This window comes from Micromys minutus, assembly GCF_963924665.1.
Source record: "Micromys minutus genome assembly, chromosome: 22".
Taxonomy (NCBI): Eukaryota; Metazoa; Chordata; class Mammalia; order Rodentia; family Muridae; genus Micromys; species Micromys minutus.
Window position 1 is genome coordinate 45,287,771 of NC_137957.1, and position 22,229 is coordinate 45,309,999.

Sequence of the window (22,229 nt, forward strand, 5' to 3'; positions counted from 1 at the left end):
AATTAGCCCAATGTGTTTTACTTTAAAAGTTCACATGAAACTTCTAACTAGTGACTAAATGATAATCATTAAAGGTTTTTTGACAGACTATGTATGAGCACTTGGGAGAACTGCTAACAGTTTTACTTACGCTGGATGAGATTATTGATAATCATGTCACGCTGAAAGACCACTGGACTATGTACAAAAGGTATGCATGCCAACCAAAATGTTCTTAACAGTTTTACTTTGTGCAGCTGATGTGCTAGTTTTGGTAAAAATTAAAATACCAATTATTTCAATTCTTTAAAAGACCTAGAAATCTATACTGAGAGGAATTCATGTCCAATATTTATTTTTATTTGTGTGTGCATATATGCTTCTGTTTGTCTGTCTGTATGTGTGTCAGCACATGGGTATGGGTACCTAGAGAGGCCAAAAGAGGGGGTTGGGATTCACTGGAACCAAAGTCATAGGCTGTTGTGAGCCACCTGGTATGGTGCTGGGAACCAGGCTCAGGTTCGTTCCTCTGTAAGTACTGAAGGATTTCTTTGGCCCCATCTCATGAACAGTCAGCCCCATTTGTAGATGGGTTTGTGTTCTCTCAAGTGTTACAGAATGGTTATGATTTGTTCTTTTCACTGGATTCTGTTCAAGTGAAAATTTGTGCCTTATATTTTATTAAACACTCTGGAACAGTCATTTTCATCTTTATCAGTTTACAAATAGTCACTAAATGTTTGGTATATATAGAACAACAGACAATTGAATTTAAGGTGGTAAAAAGAAGGATAAATATTTTATTAGGATTTCTCCATTTATATTTTCTATGTGAAGAGCTGAGTAAGAATAATACAGACAAGGCTTGATGCCCCAGTGTAGGGGAATGTCAGGACGTAGAGGCGGAGGGCGTGGCTGGGTGGGGGAGTCCTCTCATAGAAGCAGTTGGGGGAAGATGGATAGGGGGATTCTGGAGGGGAAACTGGGAAAGGGGATAACATTTGAAATGTAAATAAAAATATTCAATTAAAAATATTAAAAAATAATACAATGTTTTTCTTGGAATATGTTTAACTTTTAAGAATTTGTTAGATACATGAAAGATCTTTATTTTAAATCTTGTACAAGGTTGCTGAAATCTGTCCATCACAACCCTTCAAAATTTGGGATTCAGGAAGAAAAGTTAAAGCCTTTTGAGAAGTTCCTGCTAAAGCTGGAAGGGCAGCTCCTTGATGGAACAATATTCCAGGTAAGCAGAGCTCTACCAGGGGAAGTGTGTGTGTTCTTAGAGATTGGGGCAGCTCAGAACTACACTAGGACACTTTAGTAGAATACTTTGAATGTCTTTTCTTTAGAAAGTGCTTTGGCTTTTTTAAAAAAGTCACTATTAGTATATGAAAGCATAACTCAATATCTAATAACAAACAAAATGAAAAGTTACTTAAAATGAGGGTTTTAAAATTAAACTGTAGAAATACACAATTGAGTCAGTCATGGTGACCCTTATCGTCCTACACACAGGAGGCAGTGCAACAGTGCAGTCAGCCTCTGGTACAAAGGGAATGCTAGGGCACCTTGAGATACTTAATGAGGCCCATCTCAAAAGAAAATAAAGACAAAAGTTAAGGACTTTAAAGTCTGAAGTCGTAATCATTTGCATTAAATATCGTTTATTACTAGCTTCCAGATTTAGGTTTCTGAGATTGCCTTTAAAAAGTCTGAAGGGCTGGGAATGCAGTTTAGTGGTAGAACACTCACTTCCTTGGCATGCTCAGGGTCCTAAATTTAATCTCCAAACCTGTAAGGAACAAATCAGAACCCAAATGAACACAAGAAAAGCTTGGTTAATTAGTTCTTTCTGCGCCAGTGAATGATCTGGATGTACATAGGTAGAGTGCCTTCTAAATGGAAATGAACTGAAACCAGTTCAAACATCCCACTTCCTCCTTCCTGCTGTACTGATAGTGCACAAGCAAGCAATCCATTACAGGTCTTCACAGATAGACTTGGGGTGTCCTGCCAGAAATTCCATTCCATTCTACTCCATGGACAATTTATATTACCCCAGCTCTTTGTTTTTAAAATCAGCTTATCTCTTAGATGTAAACATTAGTAATCTCTCAGATATGAATTATAGTTATTTTAGCACTTTTTTCCTGGGACATTTATACAGTATGCAAGGAGCTGGCATTGTGACCATGCCCATTGTCTGCTAGCACTTGGAAAGGTCTCACAGGAGTATCAGAAATATGAGGACAGATTGTGTGTGTTACAGAGTGAGACCCTGCCCCAAAAAAGCACTTCTGTGCACGTGCACACCTACCCCTTCTAAAGGGTGTCACTCTGTAAAACAAGATGTTGAATGTGAAGAGATAACTCAGCAGTTAAGATCGATGCCTTGCAGAGGTCCTGGTTTGACACCTAGCACCTACAAGGTGGTTCACAGCCATCAGCAACTCCAGTTCAAGGTGACCGACACCCACTAGTGGCCTCTGTAGGCAGTGCATGCATGTGGTGTAGAGACATACGTAGGCAGAACACTCAAACATGTAAAATTTTAAGAATGATTTCAGCTGGGAGTGGTGGAACACAATGTTAGTTCCAGCATTTGGGAGGCAAAGGCAGGCAGGTCTCTGAGTTTGAGGTTGTCCTGGTCTACATAATGGGCTACATGGACCCTTTCTCAAAACACAAAAAGTAAAACCCCCAAACCCTGCTCTCCAGTGTGTCAGTAGTGATTCCTCGTTTGGGCTTGAGTCCTGACAAGCCGCTCATACAAGCACATGCACATACTCCATCAGAGGACACGAGAGTGGTACAGAAGTGATTCGCCTCACCAGGTGTGAGAACTTGTTACTGAGAGATTGATTTCATGTTTCCTGTGTAGGCCTGTATTGAACAACAGTTTGATTCTCTCAATGGAGGAATATCCGTGTCCAAAAATAGCACCTTTGCGGAAGAGTTTGCACATAGCATTCGCTCAATTTTTGCAAATGTGGAAGCCAAGCTTGGTAATGTAAATTTTGTTTGACTTGTTTATCAAGTTACATTTTCTTAAGGGTTCAACAGGTATTTGTTCTATTTTTATGTTCCTTTATCAGGTGAACCTTCTGAAATTGACCAGAGAGACAAGTATGTTGGAATTTGTGGGCTCTTTGTACTGCACTTTCAGATTTTTCGAACTGTTGATAAAAAGTTTTATAAGTCTTTATTAGACATTTGTAAGAAGGTAAGATCTTGAAACTTCTTATTTTTAGTTTGTGATATAAATTTTAATAAAGCTACATATTTAAAAGTGCTAATATAAAAAGTTTATTAAAATAGAATGTTAATTTTTATGAAACGTAACTGTGTCTAAAAGAAGATAGGGCTGGGGAGGTGGGTCATGGGTTAGTGCTTGTCCTCCTTTGTGAGGACTGGAACCCAGGTTCCCAGAACTCCTGGAATGTCGTGCAAGCATGGCAGCCCGCCTTTAATTCCGGCAGTGGTAAGGCTGATGGATTTCTGCCTTCTGATGCCAACTAGCACGTGTCAGAGAACAATGGAGGAAGACACCTAGTGTCAACCATGGGCTTCATTATACACGTGTGCACACATGTCTACTCACATACATGAAAAGGCATACATGTACACAACACACATATACATGCAAAAACAGAAGCAGTGATTGTGTTGTTTTAAAGTGCAAACATTCTTGAAATGAGCAAATCTGGTAAATGAGAGTAACTGCATTCCATATCAAGGCCTGTGTGATGGGTGTCAGTGTGTGTGGGCACAGTCACTGTTTAATTTCGGAAACAGGGTCTTGCTGGGTAGTGCAGGCTGGCCTCCGTCTCAGCCATCCTTCTACCTCAGCTTCCTGAGTGCTGGCCCTGCAGGAGTGCACCCATGCGCTGTCACATTGACATCTGTCAGTCCTGCTACCGTGGCCTTAGCTCCTTTCTTTGGCTTGTCTCCTTTGCCCTCATTCTTACTAGTAACATAGAAAAGATTAAGTTGTTATTTTCATCTTTGCTATTTCCATGATAGGACACCCAATTTCAGAATTGAAACTTAGTTTGTGTTTAATACTATCAAATAATAACAGACCATGAGGCCTTAGTTATCTTTAAGGTTGTTTTTTTTATTAATATGCCCTGGCAATAAAGTTGTGAAAGGTTGAATTTCATTTTGCTTTTTATATATTATTAATTATTGTGAAATCTGTTGTGTGTGTGTGTGTTTATCTGTTAATAATTAGGCAGAATAAAGTTACTGTGCTCATTACCCACTGGGAATGCTTTTATTCTTTCTACAATAACGTGTAACACATTGAGATTGTGGTAGTAGTGTTTTCTGAGCGGCTTTCCCCCATGTTTTATGACTTTCCCTTTGCCCTTCAGGTGCCAGCCATCACTCTGACTGCTAATATTATTTGGTTTCCTGATAATTTTCTGATTCATAAAATGCCAGCAGCTGCCAAACTTCTAGACAGAAAAAGTCTTCAAGCCATTAAAATACACAGGGACACCTTTCTACAGCAGAGAGCTCAGTCACTCACCAAGTAAGTTTGATCAAACAACCCTAAAGAGAGTGTTTAGAGATTTGATACTGAAAGTACTTGAGTCACAAGATGTAGTGTAATACTACCATAATATTGTACAGTTTCTCTGTTGTTTGTCTTTTACATTTATTCATTTATTTAGTGTATCTGGGTATGCGTGTGTAAAAGAGGACAGTTTGCAGGAGCTGGTTCGCTCCTTCTACTCTTGGATCCAGAGTCTGGTCCTTAGGCTTGTGTGGCAAATTATATTACTAAACGTCTCTCCAGTCCCCAGATTGGTTTTTCAAGAACTTTGCTTTTTACTTAAAACCCAAAGTAACTATTTAAAACAAGAAAATAACTATTTGTGTGTGTATGTGTGTATAATGTGTGTCTGTCTGTCTGTTGTGTGTATGTGTTGCTAGAGTTAGAACCCAGAAGGTGTCACCTTTTAAGAGGGCCACAGATTGTAGTGTCTTGAGATTGGCTGGATATTAGAGGACTGGGAAGCGTGTTTTCTCTGCTGAAGCCATTAGAGAAAATGTAGCAGTGTCTCTGAATGTATATGAGGCATTCGGATTCAGAAGGGAGCAGATTTGACGTCTCTGATTCTATCTACAAGGCCACACCAGACTTTAAAAGGACAGTGACAGGTAAGGACACCGTAGCTGTCAGCAAAAGACTGACACTGCGTCGTGGTCCCGCCCCATCTTCACTAAGTTCACTGTTCTGACATAGGACTCTCCAGATACTTCCCTGGTCTCGTGTGAGACACACACAGCAAGAAAGAAGCGGACAGTCCTGCTCCTGGCATTGCCATTTCCTCAGAACTCCACTCCTTAAGTGTAAAGTGCTTTTCTCAGCTGTTTCCCATGACTTAGGATGAGGAGAGGGAGGCTTAGAGAAGTGAGCTTGGTGAGCTTACACTCCAGGGTTCTGCCGAGTGGCTGTGTGCACAGAGTGCCTGCCTGTGTGCCCAGGAAGCTGTTGGAAGGAAGTTTTAGTAGACGGAGATTGAATGTTTTTTTCCCCCAGGACCCCTTATCTGACAGAATTTTACCCTAAAGCTGTTTGATTTATTCATTTAATTACTTGTTTGTTTGTTTATTTGTTTTTAAGAGACAGAGTCTATCTGCAACCCTTGCTGTCCTGAAATTCACTCTGTAGACCAGGCTGGCCTTGAACTCAGAGTTGAACTCAAAAGAGATCCACTGTCTCTGTCTTCCTAGTGCTGGGATTAAAGGAGGGTATCCTTATCTCAGCAACCTCTAGGCCTTTTGGCTTTAAACACACATAAAGTCAAGTTCAGAGCTCCATGACCTGAAAGGGTGGTGGGTGTCTTTTCTCTCTCCCAGTTTCCTTTCAGTTGTGCCCAACAAACCTGATACTCACTGCTGTTGTAAAATGTGGGGGCGGGTGAGGGGAAGCTGCAGGTGACAGGTGTCTGCAGGCAGTTCTGTTGTTAGAAGTGGTAAGGGAGCTAGGGCTGTCCTCTGCTTCCTGCTGTCAGTGCCCCTGAGCCCTGGGGCGGTTGGTGCACAGCTGTGTTGTATAGTTCCTGCATTTTGTGCTTCAGATTGATGCCTGGAGAGAACTGCCTAGGGGTAGGAGGTCTGAGCTTCTCTGGAGACTGTCAAGTTCTTATGTAGGTACTGACACTGCTTTTTTTTTTTTTTTTAAACCAAGGCAGGGGATTATTTTTCCCATAGTATTTCCCGAATTTATACTTTAAAACAGAGCTAACAAATTGATAATTGGATCCCCCCCCATCCAACAATAAGTTGGAACCTGAAGCAGTTTCAATTTTTCTGTCTTGAAAGACAGTGATGAGTTGCCATCTGGCTGTAGGAGTAGCAGCAGGACTGACAGAAAGCTCTGCTTCACCCACAGTCTGACCCAAGGCTGACTGAGCACTTTTTATTGTGTGTTACTATGGTCAGAACTGATTTCCTGCCTCAGTTTCCTGAGTGCTGGGGATTACACGTGACCTGCCTGCCACACTGTACATTTCTTTACCTTCCCCTCGTCCCCTCCTCCCTCCCTCCTGTCCTGTCTTGCTGTCTTTTGTTTGCTAAAGGGGTTTATTCTGACTAGTAGACAGTGTCAGTGTGTGTCATTGGTTGAGTGTGTGTGGGGTTTAATTCTGGCTCCTGATACGGCAGGGCATGTTACTTTGTGTGGCAGCTTCACCTGTAAGACAAGAGCGTCGTCCCTACAGTTAGGCTTTGGGGAGGGAAAGGAGGAGAGCAACACAGTGGGGTAGAGGAACAGAGAGATGGGGCCACTGAAGGGTTCTTCAGGCAAGGTAATTATTAACTCCTAGCCAGCACTGCAGAGGCCTAAAGTGTAAGACGTTTCAGTCCTGTGAGACAAAGCAGGATGTTCATCTTTAAAGGTTTCTAAGTGAACAGGAAGTACTGAGTTGTGAGGAAGCAGATTTAGTTAATGAGTGACTGAGGCAGGGGAGTGAGGCACGCTCAACTTGGTATGTGATAGGTCACGTTTCCCCTGGGTAGGGGCTCGGTAAACCATGCAGATAGTAGTAGTAAGGGTGCTTTCAGCCCCCTAGTGACAGGCAAGGGGGGAGTATATTTATACCTTGCTTAAAGTCCTCCTGAGGGCCTGAGTTTTCTAACTGCTGTGTAAGGTTAATGTGGGGTTTGGTTTGGTTGGTTTTTTGCTTGTTTTGCTTTTTAAAGATTTATTTATTTTATGTATGTTAGTACACTGTCACTGTCCTCAGACACACCAGAAGAGGGCATTGGATTCCGTTACAGATGGTTGTGAGCCACCATGTGGTTGCTGGGAATTGAACTCAGGACCTTGGGAAGAGCAGTCAGTGTCCTTAACTGCTGAGCCATCTCTCCAGCCCCAATGTGGGGTTTAAATGAGCTCATTTGTGTCAAGTTTAGAATAGTTATTGGTATAACATGAACATTTCAAATTAGCTTTTAAATTCAGATTCTGGCTACTTTTAGTACTTTTTTTTTCATTAAAAAACGTAGCCTGTATGTGTCTGGCTATGTATGCTATATGTAGATGCCCACAGAAGCTGATCCCTGGAGCTGGAGTTATAACTTCAGTTATGAGCTGCTGTGTGGGTGCTGAGAACTGAACTCAGGTCCTTTGCAAGAGTAGGAAGTGCTCTTAACTGCTGAGCAGCTTGCCAGCCTCTGCTCGCACTGTTCTTACTCATTGAAGAGGTTGTCTTTCTCCTGCACTGTGGTAGTTATTTTAGATGTTTTCCTTACCATGGCTTAACACATCAGCCAAAGTGATAGCAATCATCTAAAAACCATTCTTCTCCATCTTAGGCACTTGAGTTGAAGTGCATGCTTTCCACAGGCCTTTCCCAGTCCCTTCCTCACTCTCCCCACCTCTGCTTCTGATCTGCTTTCCTGTTCCTCCTCCTCCTTGTGCTCTATCAGCCTAGGCTTTGTTATTACTGAACAAGCTGGGTATAGTTCCCAGAGCCTTAGGGCTTTTGTACTTGTTGCTCACACTTCCTAAACTCTCCTCTACATGTTTGTACATTTATTATTTGCACATTTAATAATCTGATCAAATTATGGCTCAGAATCTGATCATCTTGCTTAAAATCAGAGAACTACCCCAGGCCTGGTCTGTGTCCCTGTATCACCAGACAGTTAAAGACTGTTTTGACTTTGGCTATTGATTCATTATTCTACAACTCTCCTTCCTAGAATGTAAGCTTCATGGTGCCAGGGACTGTCATCTGTTGCATTCTCAGCTAGAATTAACGTCTGGCTTGACTAGGTACTCAGTACATAGTAGGAACTTCCTGCTGGAAGGAATGTTTGACTCTTGTCAGTATGAAGACATGGATATCTGTTTCTGTTTGTGTCCTAAGTAGCCTCTGTTTTCCTTTGCTAGAGATGTGCAGTCGTACTATGTCTTTGTGAGCTCATGGATGATGAAGATGGAGTCTCTGTTATCTAAAGAGCAGAGGATGGATACATTTGCTGAAGACCTCACCAACAGATGCAACGTTTTCATACAGGTAGTTGTGTGTTCTTACTTAGAATATTTTGGGTGTAATTTTAAATTTGTGAATTTAATTTACAAAGTTATACTTGGGCATAATTGTGAAAAGGAGGGGTCATGTTTTCTGTTTAGACAAAGTGAAGAACACAGAGACAGCTTAGAGTGAGAGCACTGACTCTTGCAAAGACCCCAGGTTTGAGCCACTGGGCTGCAGGGGATTCAGTGCTTCTGGCTCCACGGGCAAGTGCATTTAGGGTTCTGAAAGGAGAGGCCCCGAAGAACACACAGGCCATCAGGCTTGGCCTACCAGTGCTCCTGTGGGCATGCTCGAAAGATGCTTTATTTCCAGACCCACGAGGGTATTTAGTGTGTGAGTTAGGGTGTGGGTGGGTGGATGGAGGTGTACATGTGAATGCTTATGTTTAAGGAGTGCCATGGTACCAGTCTGAAAAATCAGAGGATAATTTGTGGGAGTTGGTTCTTTTCTCTACCATGTGGATCCCAGGGACTGAACACTGGTTGACAGGCTTGGCAACAAGAGCCCTTGCCTGCTGAACCATCTTGCCAGTCCCTAGTTCATCTTTTTATTATTGATTTGTAGCAGTAAGGTAATTTACTGTTTTGAAACTGGCAGGGCCCTGGCTTGTGCAGCTTTGGTAACTATCCCATGTACAGCTTGGCAAATATCCCATGGTTAAAGTAGATTGTGTGCCTTTGTTGGTGTAGCCTCTTGTTAGACATGACAAGGTTTTATTAATCACTTGGTCTATAGCCTCTAATGACTGAGAGTTCAGTGAGAGTGTCCCACCATTTTGTGGGTTTATTTACAAATGCCTTTATAGCTCTATCGGGTTTTGGTTTCTATAGTGTGGTGTTCCATACATAGTGTTGAGAATTGTTTTTCTTTCTAGTGATGGAACTTTTTTTATAAGCATTTCTGCTTGGGAACTGGGAGCTGGAGCATGTCCTGGGCCTGCAAAAGGCTTGGAGTTTACTTCTTACATCAGCTCCCTCCAGGGAGTAGCTATACATGTTGGAGATCATTTGTGTCTGATACAGTGTTTCTTACTGAACCTTACATGCAGCCTTCATAGCTTCTTACGTGGAATGTGTCTTCTATAAACAGTGTGTATTTTCCCTCAGTCTGGTTTTACTTGCGAGTGAGAGAGAGTGAGTGTACCTGAGTGGATGTGCTTGATTCTGTGGCTGTGTGTGGAGGACAGCTTGGTAGTAGGTGTCTTCCTCAGTCATCCCGATAGCCTTTCACTGGCACTGTTTAAGCTGGAACAGCTGACTAGCAAGCCCCTTGGGAGATGCCTGTCCCTCTGGGCTAGGTCTATAGACAAGCACCCCTGTGCCTGGCTTCTTAAATGGGTCTAGTGACCTGAACTTGGGTCATTGTACTTGAATAGTGAACATGTTGCCCGTTGAGCTGTTTCCTTAGCTGCCATCTTTGTCTTCTCATTGGGCCATGAGCTGGTTTCTGTCTTGTTTCCTTGTTGCCTCTGTTTCTGACAGAAGCCTCTGAGGCAGAGGCTGTGGAGAAGTAGCTTCAGTGTCGGTCTCTCTGCTCTGGGTCTCCCCCAGGTCTTGACCACTCACTTCTTCATTTTCTTTTGAGCTCCTTGATGCCTTCTACGAAAGTTTTGAGGAGTGTTCCTAGCTTTTCTAATGGTTCTTAACAGGAAACTGTATTATGTATTCTGTCCTTAACCTTAAAGATGAACAGGCTGTTAACGGCACAAGGAGCTCCATACTTGAGGCTCCCACCAAAGGCTTCTCTTTCTTGACTGCCTTAGATGCTTGTCGTTTCTTGTTCTGCTTTTAGCTTTCCCCAGTGTGCACAAAAGTGCAGTCTAGTGTGATAATCCTCTAGCTGACAAGGTAGAACTAATGTATGCCACAAGCCTCAGTCTTGTGTCACCTTCTCAGGACACTTCCTCTGTTATATTCCGTCACTCTCTAAGTTGAGCACATCTCTTAAACTGGCATGTGCCGCGATGTGTACACTCTGCAAGTCAGAAATAGTCAATCCTGGGATAGTGCTTTCTTACATGTGGTTAGGAAATAGGCTAGCAGGCACTTAGCCAAATTAACCAAAAGACAGAGAAGATTCAAATTAATAAAATTGGACATGGAGAGGATTACAGCAGACACTGAGGAAATTCAGAGAATCACAAGACGTACTAAACCTGCACAGTAGTAGGATATAAAGTTAGCCCACAGAAGCCGGCTGTCTTCCTATATACATAAATGGCAGACATAGTGAAGCAAGGAAACTGTTTATAATAGCTTCAAAAATATGTGTCTCTTGGGATAACTCTAACCAAATAAATGAAAGACTTACACAGTAAAAACTTTGAAAGTAAAGAAATTGAAGACACCAGAAGATGGAAAGACCACCCACTCTTTTGAATTAATAGTATGAAAATGGCCATTGTACCAAAATTGATCTTTAGATTCAATATAGTTCCCATCAAAATACTAGCAGAGTAAGTAGAAACTGAACAAAATCTTCAACTGCATATGGAAACACAAAAAGCTTAAGACAGTTAAAACAATCCTGAACAATAAAAGAACTGCCAGATGTGTGATCATCCCAGGTGTCAAGTTGTAGCACAGAGCTATGATAATAAAAATGGCTTGGCACTGGACTAAAGACTGACACGCAATCAGTGGAGTCAGTGCAGACCCAAACATCACACCTACACCTTACCTATGGACACTTCATCTGAACAAAAAGTCAAAAATAGACACTGGAGAAAGGACAGTGGTTGTCTTCAGCAAATGGTTGGTGCTGGTCAAATGGTTTGTGCATGTAGAAGAATGAAATAGATCTTTTCTGTCATCCCGCACAAACTCAACTACAAACCAAGGACCACAACGTAAGGGCAGCTTCCGGAATCTGATAGAAGAGAAAGTAAGAATAGACCTGAACTCCTCGGCACAGGAACGATTTTCTGGACAGGACATTGGTGGCATAGGCCCAAAGACCAGTAATTAATGGGACCCCATGAACCTGAAAAGTTTTGGGACTACAAAGGACACTATCATTTTGGCAGAGTTGACAGCCTTAAGAATTGGAAAACATCTTTACCAATTGCAAATTTGATAGAAGATTAATATCTAAAATACATAAAGACTAAAAAAAACTGAGCATCAAGAAAACAAATAACCCAGTTAAATGTAGAACAGAGCTAAGCAGGGAAAGATGAGGCACAGATGGCTGAGAAACCAGGTAGCACTACCTCCTTCACCAGCAAGGAAGGAGAGATTACCCATACACATAAACACAATAAATAGGAGACTTTAAAAATACTGGCTGTTGGCATGCTCATGGATAACATACATGGAGAACAAAGTCTGAATGAAATCTGTGATTTCACTGTTTATTTTCTCTTGTAGGGCTTCTTATATGCATATAGTATTAGTACCATTATTAAGACCACAATGAATCTCTACATGTCCATGCAGAAGCCTATGACCAAAACCTCAGTGAAGGCGTTATGCAGGCTCATTGAACTTCTCAAGGTAAGTTAGTGCTGTTTTACTTTGCCTCAGCTACAGTAGGATCCTCTTGGGGGCAGGGTTTTATTTTCTGGTCATCTCAGAACTCAAACTTAAGAGAAAGTGAACTTAAAATTGAAAGCAACTCTGAAAAGTTATCTTACTTGACTAATACAGGTCCTGCCTTACACAACCGTGTATGCTGTCAGTCTAACTCAGCCTGGCTCACCTTAAATGTGCTCAGATTAGCTCCCTATTATAATCAGTGCGTTAGCTGACAGTCAAGGAGACCTTCTAACCCAGAGCCTAGCTTGTGGTGGTAACCTCTGTAAGTTACTGAAAGCTCTCCTGAAGATGAAGCAGTGTGGACCTGCATTTACACCCCTGTAAAGTTGAAAGAGTGAGGCCACCGTCTGTGGGTTTAAACTTCATTAACACCTAAGCTCATGGGAAGTAAGCTTTAGTGTTATCAATAATTGTTTTATTCACAGAAGTGTTAAAAGCAAGTTGCATGAATTGAAAAATATTTGTGCTAAAATACCCAGTATTTGCAAGTGTTCACATGCAAATGAGGTTAGTTTATGTGGCATTGTTGATTGTAGTTTAGAGAAAGCACTAGGGTCTTGTAGGTAAACACAGTAGACTGATAGATTCAGGTGACTTCACAGTGAGTAGTACACTTACTGGAATATAAAATGGATTTTAGCATAACTCCTTGTAGGTAGAAGAGCCCAGCTATGAAATTAAGACACTCAGATTTGCTGGTAGTTTCCTGTAATCATGGACTTTAGATTTGGACTCTTTTAAAGCTAACTTTCTTCCTTTCTTCCTTCCTCCCTTCCTCCCTTCCTTCCTTCCTTCCTTCCTTCCTCCCTCCCTCCCTCCCTCCCTCCCTCCCTTCCTCCCTCCCTCCCTTCCTCCCTTCCTCCCTTCCTTCCTTCCTTCCTGCCCTCCTGCCTTTCTTACTGTATTACCAAGGAAGTTTTTTTTTTTTTCCTTTGAGACAGGGCCTCACTATATATCATTGTCTTGGTTAGGGTTACTATTGCTGTGATGAAACACCATGACCCAAAGCATCCTGGGAAGAAAGAGTTCATTTTACTCAAAGTTCCATATGGTGATTCATCATTAAAAATGGTGAGGGTAGAAACTCACACAGGGTAGGAATCTGAAACAGGAGCTAATGCAGAGGCCATGGAGGAGTGCTGCTTACTGGCTTGTTCATCCTGCTTATAGAAGCCAGGACCACCATCCAAGGGATGGCACCACCCACAATACACTGGGCTCTCCCGACTCATCACCAGTTAAGAAACTGCCTTACAGCTGGTTCTTTTCAGTTGAGGTTCCCATCTTTCAGCTGACTCTGACTTGAGTCAGGGGACATAAACCTAGCAAGCACCTTAGGTTACCCAGCTCTTAGCAGTTCTGCCTCTTTGAATGCAGGGATTACAGGTCTGTTTCTCTGTACCTGTCATTAAATCAGTGAGCACAAGTTGTTTTCACAATTTTTAATGATTTTTGACAAGTGCAGATGTTTTAATTTTAATGCAGTCAAATTTTCAAACAATGCTTTGTGTGTGTGTGTGTGTGTCTTTATGTATAAAGGTGTATGTATGTGCATCTGTGTGTGGAGGCCAGAGGTCAACCTTAGATACTGATTTTTTTGAAGCCATTTTTGCACTTTGTTGTCTGAGACAGGATTCTGGGGCTCACCAGTGAGGCTAGCAAAGTTCCAGGGATCCCCTGTTCATCTTCTGGGCACTGGGGTGATAAGCCTGTGTCACCATGCTTGGTTGTGCTTTTATGTAGGTGTGGGAAATCACACTTGGTTCTTCATGCTTGTGAAGCCAACAGGCACTTAAAGACTGAACCTTCTCTGTAGTTCGAAGTGGTGGGTTTTTTTTGGAGAGAGAGAGAGAGAGAGAGAGAGAGAGAGAGAGAGAGAGAGAGAGAGAGAGAGAGAGAGAGAGAGAGAGAGAGAGAGAGAGGAGGGAGGGAGAGGGAGAAAGAGGGGGGGAGGGAGGGAGGAAAGGAGGAAGGGAGGGAGGGAGGGAGACAGAGAGAGAGAGAGAGTGTGTATGTCTTTGTTTTTCTATGCGTGTGCTTGATTTTTGCCCTCACCCCCCTCTAGTCTCATTTACAACTTTTTTCCTTTCTTAGGGTCATGACAGTTTGCATGTAAGTTTTAAGTTACTTTTTGCAAAGTCACTTTTATTTCTTTTAGGCAGTAGAGCACATGTTCTACAGGCGAAGCATGGTTGTGGCGGACTCAGTGTCACATATAACACAGCACCTTCAGCATCAGGCTCTTAGCTCTATTTCTGTAGCCAAGGTAAGCAGATTGTGATGTGTTCCGCGTAGCTAAGGTATTGTGCTCTGCTGCTTTATCTGCATCTCCTGGTTCAGCCTCTGTTCTGTTCCTGCCCCATGTGTCATGTCTATAGAGCTTCATCCATTGCACTTCATCATCTTTAAAGTTAGCAGGATTGTAGTGTCTGAAGAGGTCCTACTTTATACAAGTGTTGACAGTCTCAGAACTCAGCCTGGCTCACCTGAAATGTGCTCAGATTGGTACTCTGATGTAATCAGTGCATTAGCCAACAGTCAAGGAAACCATTGAACCCAGAGCTTAGCTTGTCATGAAGCCCTGCGTCCCCATGCAACCTACTGAAAAACCCCATTAGCAGCTAATCTCAGGAGAAGGAAGGGAAAGGTTTTGACCCCTCATTTTTAGAATTTTTTTCTAGATTGATTTGAATGTGTGTAAACCAAGCTCACTGTGTTTGCTCTTCCTGACATTGCTCAGAGAGACAGAGGCTAAGTTGAAAAAAAGTAGGGAAAGTCTGTTCTCTCTAGAGCTTTGCCATAGAGAACAGAATAGAGACCTGTTTTCTTCTGAAACTTAATGATGGCAGACTCAAAACTCATAATTTTCTGTTTCATCTTTAAGAAAAGAGTAATTTCAGACAAGAAGTATAGTGAACAGCGTCTTGATGTGCTATCTGCTCTTGTTTTGGCTGAAAACACCTTAAATGGACCAAGCACAAAACAACGACGACTTATTGTTTCTTTGGCATTGAGTGTTGGCACACAAATGGTAAGTTTATTGCTCTTATTAAAGGAATCAGCATGAAGGTCTGAGGTTCACAGTTCGTTTATTAGCCCGAGAAACTTGGCCTTGTGGTGATTACACTTCTGTGTTTTCCCTTCCTGCTCCTAGAAAACATTTAAAGATGAAGAACTCTTTCCCCTTCAAGTAGTCATGAAAAAGCTGGATCTTATCAGTGAACTTAGAGAAAGGTGAGTACAACTGGGGTGTGACAGTCAAGGGTCTGGGACTCCCACTTCCAACTTCCTTTACTGTGGGGCCCAGGCTGGCCATGCAGGGCTAAGATCACAGTCAGAGTAGGAAGAGATCCACAGGGCACAGCACTTCCTCTCTGGAACTCTTGTAATGTGACAAACGGGAGACTGACGGCAGGAAGTGTGAATCCCCTGAAATCTTTCCGTGACACAAAGTCCACACTGAGGGAATCTGGAGATTATGGTATCCATTGTCATTACTTTAGTGGTGTCCCAGCACGCTGCTTTATAATCAATACATGTTCTTTGTGAGACACTTGAAGACCCATGACATACCATATTGTGTGATTGTATTTGGAGGCAAAATTTGAATTGCAGTATCAGAAGACAGTCATTGGGTTGAACTGACTTGGGGAGACTTGTTTTGGCAGATGCTGTGGCTGTTTTGTTTTTGTCTTTGTATTGAAGTTTCCTGAAGGGACGGGCGGTGAGCACTGGACTTTAGACAAAGTTCAACTGTTGCATTACAGCACAATTTTCATTTAGTCTTCATACTTGCCTTTGCTGTTCGAGAAGACGGTATTTTTCTAGTTTGTAGTATTTAGTTTTCAGTCCTTGAAAGAAGTGCTGGGCTGTCACTCTAAGATAGTTTGGGCTAATTCTCTTCTGTACCATGCTAACTTGGTAGCAAAGACAATGTCTAGGCTCCGAGTGACACTTTTTTTGGTCATAGTGGCTTTTTTTTAAATACAGGATCTCATTATATAGTCGTGTGCAGACCATGTTCTCCGTCTCACAGAATGCTAGTGTTTGATGTAGATAGTTGAGTGCACAAGGGCTGGAGGGCTGGAGACAAAACAGCGCTGAGGGGGTCCCAAGGCCTTACTTCTTAAAACTTACTTTTCACTGTGGAGACACGTGAATTATGCATGTAATGTAAATATTATTTTAGATAATATGGAGACATGTATTTTAAACATCCATTTAGTAGTCTGGGTTTACAACAGTCTTAGAACTAAAGCATATGCAGAATTTTGATAATATAGCATAATAAAACTTTTGTTACCTTAGCTCAATTTGAAAAGCCGCAGTTTTCTGACTTGGTGCGATAATGCTGGGTGAAGTGGTCAGAGAGTGGGAAGTGAGGGGACAGGTCTCCCCGGCACAGAGGACCGGGCGTGGGTTTCGGGAGCTTGTGTCTCGCTGCTAATCGCTGCTAATCAGTGCTAATCAATCACTTACTGCCTTCTGTTGTAGAGTCCAGACACAGTGTGACTGTTGCTTTCTATACTGGCATCGCGCCGTCTTCCCCATTTATTTGGATGATGTATATGAGAATGCTGTAGATGCAGCAAGATTACACGTAAGTACAGAGTCATCCAAGAGTGAGCATCATTTCATTTCATGACGTTTTAAATAGGTCATTTGATTTCATAAACCATCACACAGTTGACCTGCAATGACATTTTGAACAGTGTTGTTATGCGTATCTAATAAAATTCATATAGTCCTTGGCTAAACTGTGTGTCAGTTATGAGTAAAGGTGGTCGTCCTGTGCTGACCCTCGGCACCGGCAGTTATCCACTTACTCTCACTCACTTGGTGTGATCTTGCTCAGTAATTTTGATAATTACTTGTTGGCACGTGCGTGTTACTCAGTTTCTCTGGAAGTAAGTGTATTTGATGCACACAGAGTAGAACACTAGCGAGTGTTCGCTTGTCTTCTGTGTGTGTGCCTACAGCGTGTGTTTCAGGATTTTAGGAAAATAAAGCCGTAGAAGGATATTTATTTCTTTAGGTCAGAGTCTTTGTATGTAATTAGCCTTTTCAATTTTGTTAAGAATTGTGGTTTCTCTAAACTCAGGTGTGCTTTAATTTTCATGTTAGTACATGTTCAGTGCTCTACGAGACTGTGTGCCTGCTATGATGCATTCAAGGCATTTAGAGTCCCATGAACTGCTTCTGGATTGCTATGACAAGGAGATTATGGACATTCTAAATGAGGTAAGATTATATTTAAGATCGAAAATATATATTTATTAATATATTTCTGATTAAAAGTATATATTATTATTAAGATTGAAAGTATTCTGTTTAAGAGCAGTGCTTTGGAAGACAGCATTTAGATAGAAATCTCAGAGTGAAGCCGACCTCACTGAGTCAGAAATCATTTAAAGAAACCTAGGTGTAATGGTGCATCCTTATAATTCCAGCTCCTGACCCTTTCTCACATTACTGTGTAAACTTGTTCAGAAGAGAGGATTAAAAATGAATAAATCTCCTAACAGCTGCTTATTTCAGTGTGATGAAATTATGAAAATTTTTGTATAATCTTATTCCCTTTTGGATTGCCCTTCTGGGTTATCAAACCTTGCAAAAGATCATGAATATTTTTAGTTAAAAATTAAATATAGGTAATGGGCTGGTATTTGGTCATCTGATAGACAAGCAAAGATGACTGACTTACCACTGAGCTGTCACTGTTAACACGGTGAATTTGTGTGTGTGTGTGTGTGTGTGTGTGTGTATTGGCTCTCTGTACCTATGTAATGATGCAAGTGTCAGGGTCAGAGCAATCTCGGGTGTCTGTCCTTGTTTTGAGACAGGGTCTCTGTGTTGTTTCCCACTGTACAAACCAGGCCAACTGGTCCTAGAGTTCTGGGAATTCTCTCATCTCCAGTCTCACTCTAGCATTACAGATCAGGCTAGGACTACCATGTCTGGCCTTAGGAGTATTCTGGGGATTTGAACTCGGGCCTCCCACTTGTCTACAAGTGCTTTTCATCTACCAGTCCATTTCCAAAGTCCTCATGATTTAAGAATTTTGTTTTATGATTTAAGAATTTTGTTTTAGATTTATTCTATATGTATTTCTTTTGCCTACATATATGTATGCGTATCACATACATGAGGCCTCTGTGATTTTTAATGATTAAAAAAAAGGAAGCGTATTTTCTTTACTGCACATTGCAAGATCATTTTTTTTTGCTACTACTTCTCATAAATTTTATGCTTTATATTGCATGTTTATATTCCTTATAGCAAAGCACTTGGTTGGCTGTTCTTTATAAAAATTAAATTTAAAATATGAAAATGGAGTCTCTGTCTCTTGGCTTTAAAAAATGATTATACTTTTCAAGTAAAAATAAAATTTTACCATTGAGTGTTGGCATCTTAAGTCAAGAAACTGGTTGGTCAGTTCCTCCTCAGTGCACAATGCGGGTCAAGGCATGTGCATGTAGGAGTGATGTGCAGTAGAAGCCGTCGTGAATGCTCCATTCCTTCCGAACAGCATCTGCTGGATAAGCTGTGTAAGGAGATCGAGAAGGACCTGCGGCTCTCTGTGCACACTCACTTGAAGCTGGATGATCGGAACCCCTTCAAAGTTGGCAGAAAAGACTTGGCTCTATTTTTCTCTCTGAACCCAATTCGGTTTTTCAATCGATTCATTGATATTCGAGGTGAGTGTGTGTTCTTTGTACACTTGTCCTGTGTGTCTTCTGACCTGTCAAACAGCAGGTGATCCTTGAGGGTCTCTTGTTCATTCCTTAGCTCTTTCCGTTGTTTCATTTTTATTTCTTGGCAAATTGCTGTTTAGCCCAGGTTGGCTAAGGGCCCCATCTGTAGCCCAGGTAGACCTCAGACTCACGGTTCTGCTACAGCCTCTGCGTGCTGGGGTTACAGAGATATTCCACCACACGTAACCCCTGTTTTTGCTGTTCCTTTTTGCATACTGGATTACAGGGGTATTCACCACACGCAATTGTTTGTGCTGTTACTGTTTTGTTTCATTTTTTTGTTTTTAAGTATTTTGAAGGTTCTGCTCTCTAGCTGAGGCTGGTTTTGAACTTGTGCTCCTCCTGCCTCAGCCCACCTTATTTTAAAGGAAAAAAATCATTTTAAAATCATGAGGCATTTTTTCTTTTTTTAACTTCATTTCTCTTTTACCATTCATGAGTCAAACATAGCAATTTGTGGGCTTTGTTTTCTTTTGTAGCTTATGTAACTCATTATCTAGATAAGACTTTCTACAATCTCACAACAGTAGCTCTTCATGATTGGGCCACTTACAGTGAAATGAGAAATTTGGCAACACAGCGTTATGGGCTTGTTATGACAGAGGCACATCTTCCTAGCCAGACGTTGGAGCAGGTATGTGCAGTTTTTCTGGTATGGTCTGATAGTGTGACAGTATTAATTTAAGAAATGTTTTTTACTCTAATCATCAGTCAGTCTGTCTGTCTGTCTGCCTGCCTGCCTGCCTATTAGACATCTATTTTACGTATATGTGTATTTTGCTTGTATATGTGTATCTGCACCATGTGAGTGCCTGGTGCATGCAGAGGTCTGAAGAGTGTCAGATGCCCTGGACCTAAGAGTGACTGGATGAACTGTGGGTTCTGGTTCCAACCCCAGGTTCCCCATAGCACAAGTGCTCTTCACCTCTGAGATGTGTCTACACTCCCTTCATTATTATTCAAAGAAATGTTCTGTTATATACACCTCATGTTGTTGACAGTAAAGTATTAGATGGTACTAATGGGCTTTACAATAAAATTTATCATTGTCTTCTTGAGTATAATTAGAGTTCTGCTGAGCATGTGAAATAAATAATAACATACACGTGTATCCACACACACACCTCAGGACTGTACTAAGGTAGTGATGACTTTACAAAATTCTAAAAGATATATACAAAGTTCACATGCCTAAGGGGAGATAAAACTTATGTGAAGAAACTTTTGGGGTAGAATATAGTAAAAGGTACAGTACTTATGTGTATTGTGATGATACTTTGAATGCTAGGTAGAAAAGCTGTAGAATAATCGGTGGTTCCACTGAGAATTAGGGAGGCATGTGGAGAAAGGAGGGGCTCATAGAGTTAAAGGGCTTAGAGCCTGAGGAGAAAGTTCAGCATTGAGAGCACTTGATTTTCTTGCAGAGGACCTGGGAATCCCAGCACCCACATGTTCTTAGGATTCAGCACCCTCTTCTGACCTTTGTAGGCACCAAGCACTCAAGTGGTGCAGGGACATATATGTAGGCAAAACACCCATACACATTTAAAATGCACGCACGCACGCACGCACGCACGCACGCACGCAGAGACAGAGAGAGAGAGAGAGAGAGAGACAGAGAGACGGAGAGAAAGGCAGGGGTAGGCAGATCCTGAGTTCAAGGCCAGCCTCGTCTGCAGAGCAAGTTCCAGGTCAGCCAGGGCTACACAGAGAAACCCCATCCTGAAAAACAAAACAAAAACATAAGTTTATATGTATTATGTATATGTGTATTTATGTGTGTTAATATATATACACATTTATTTACTTATTTATAAACTTGTTTGCGGCTGAAGAGGTAGCTCAGCAGTTGAGAGCATGTAGTTCTCTTGTAGAGGACCTGAGTTCAGTGTCCAGCACCTACATCAGAAGGCTCACAACTGCCTGTAAGTCCAACAGCAGGTGATCTGATACCCTTGTATCACACACACACACACACACACACACACACACACACACACTTTCATATAATTAAAAAAATAAAACCAAATCTAAAAGGGATTTGATATAGTCAATAAAAAAGCATGAACCTTTTGAAATTAGTTTCTGAAATTCTAGTGTTCTTCTGTCTGTGCCTAGTTGTTTGACCTTAGAAAACTTCGTTAACTTCATTTTCTTCACTTTCAGTGTTTACAAGAACAATACCTAAATGTCTTTGAGAATTACGTGTGAAGAATAATTACTTGTTTAATTTCTTAAAAGTAGTATGCATTGTTATAAGTGTTCTTGTCATGTCTTTTGGAGTATAGTCATTAGTTTGCTTTCTTAAAAAACAATGAAGAGAAGTTGAAAGATGGTTGGAAGCAGTTGTGACTCTGGGTCTTGTGATTTAAGTTTGTTTCTGTACAGATAGGAGGGATAAAGCACAAAGGAGCCCCGCTTTCTCACGGTGGTGATTCTGGTTGTACACGTGGGGAGCATCGTAGACTTTTAGTGGTACTTCGTATGTAGTTAAGAATAATGTAAACCATTGGTCACCAATGTGATCAGGAAGGTTACATTGGTACACATTGGTCAGCACTGTGATCAATAAAGTTACATTGGTACACATGGGGCTGATGATGCTCAACTAATGCTCATGGGGTTTTTGTGTGGATTGTGTTGTAGGGACTCGATGTTCTGGAAATTATGAGAAACATTCACATATTTGTCTCTCGATACCTCTATAATCTCAATAATCAGGTGAGTGGATTTAGGAGGAGATTTTATTTGTTGTTTTGTGTTTTAAAGGGTTTCACTCTAGTTCTGGCTGCCTTAGAATTTACATGTAGCCTAGGTTGGCTTTGGGCCTCTAGAGCGTTGGAATTACAGTGATATGCCCAACTCAGATAAAGCTTTAAATGGGAATGGCTTTATTAATAGAACAGCCAGAGGACCAGGAGTTGATTTTTCAAAGGTGAAATTTAATAAAATGTGTAAAACAGAGTAATTGTTTAGAATAATTTTTTCCCTTGAGACAGGTCTCACAGTGTAGCTTTGGCTAGCCTAGAACTCACTGCACAGACCAGGGTGGCCCTGAACTCACAGAGATTTGCTTGCCAGCCACTGGGATTAAAGGAGCACACCACTGCAACCACAGTTCAGACACCTGGTTGTGCTGAGTGTAGGGTGTCATCTTCTTAGACAGCCTTTCAATAAATTATCCTTAATGAAACAGACTCTAAACTTCTTGTTGTTTATAAATGTGTTTGCATTGCAGATTTTTATTGAACGGACAAGCAACAATAAACATTTGAATACTATTAATATTCGACATATTGCTAATTCGATTCGAACACATGGGACAGGGATCATGAATACAACAGTAAGTGTCATTTTGTAGGTTTGGGGGTAACAGACTCTTGTCAGGTTTAGTA

The 22,229-nt window shown here is 41.4% G+C and overlaps 1 protein-coding gene across 2 annotated transcripts in view; it reads left to right on the forward strand.

Annotated features, from left to right (window-relative positions):
- WASHC4 (WASH complex subunit 4) overlaps window positions 1–22,229 on the forward strand; it is a 48,304-nt gene that overhangs the window by 11,225 nt on the left and 14,850 nt on the right. Inside the window, exons 9-24 of one of the 2 annotated variants that reach the window (XM_080935598.1) lie at window positions 87–190; window positions 1,108–1,228; window positions 2,867–2,990; window positions 3,081–3,208; window positions 4,362–4,522; window positions 8,396–8,522; window positions 11,912–12,037; window positions 14,238–14,345; window positions 14,964–15,110; window positions 15,234–15,313; window positions 16,574–16,679; window positions 17,204–17,320; window positions 18,609–18,777; window positions 19,314–19,468; window positions 21,481–21,555; window positions 22,073–22,177. In XM_080935598.1, the coding sequence (XP_080791724.1) occupies window positions 87–190; window positions 1,108–1,228; window positions 2,867–2,990; window positions 3,081–3,208; window positions 4,362–4,522; window positions 8,396–8,522; window positions 11,912–12,037; window positions 14,238–14,345; window positions 14,964–15,110; window positions 15,234–15,313; window positions 16,574–16,679; window positions 17,204–17,320; window positions 18,609–18,777; window positions 19,314–19,468; window positions 21,481–21,555; window positions 22,073–22,177 (1,953 nt within the window). Of the gene's footprint in view, window positions 1–74; window positions 191–1,107; window positions 1,229–2,866; window positions 2,991–3,080; window positions 3,209–4,361; window positions 4,523–8,395; window positions 8,523–11,911; window positions 12,038–14,237; window positions 14,346–14,963; window positions 15,111–15,233; window positions 15,314–16,573; window positions 16,680–17,203; window positions 17,321–18,608; window positions 18,778–19,313; window positions 19,469–21,480; window positions 21,556–22,072; window positions 22,178–22,229 lie in introns of both variants that reach the window. The other variant, XM_080935599.1, reaches the window with a different exon arrangement.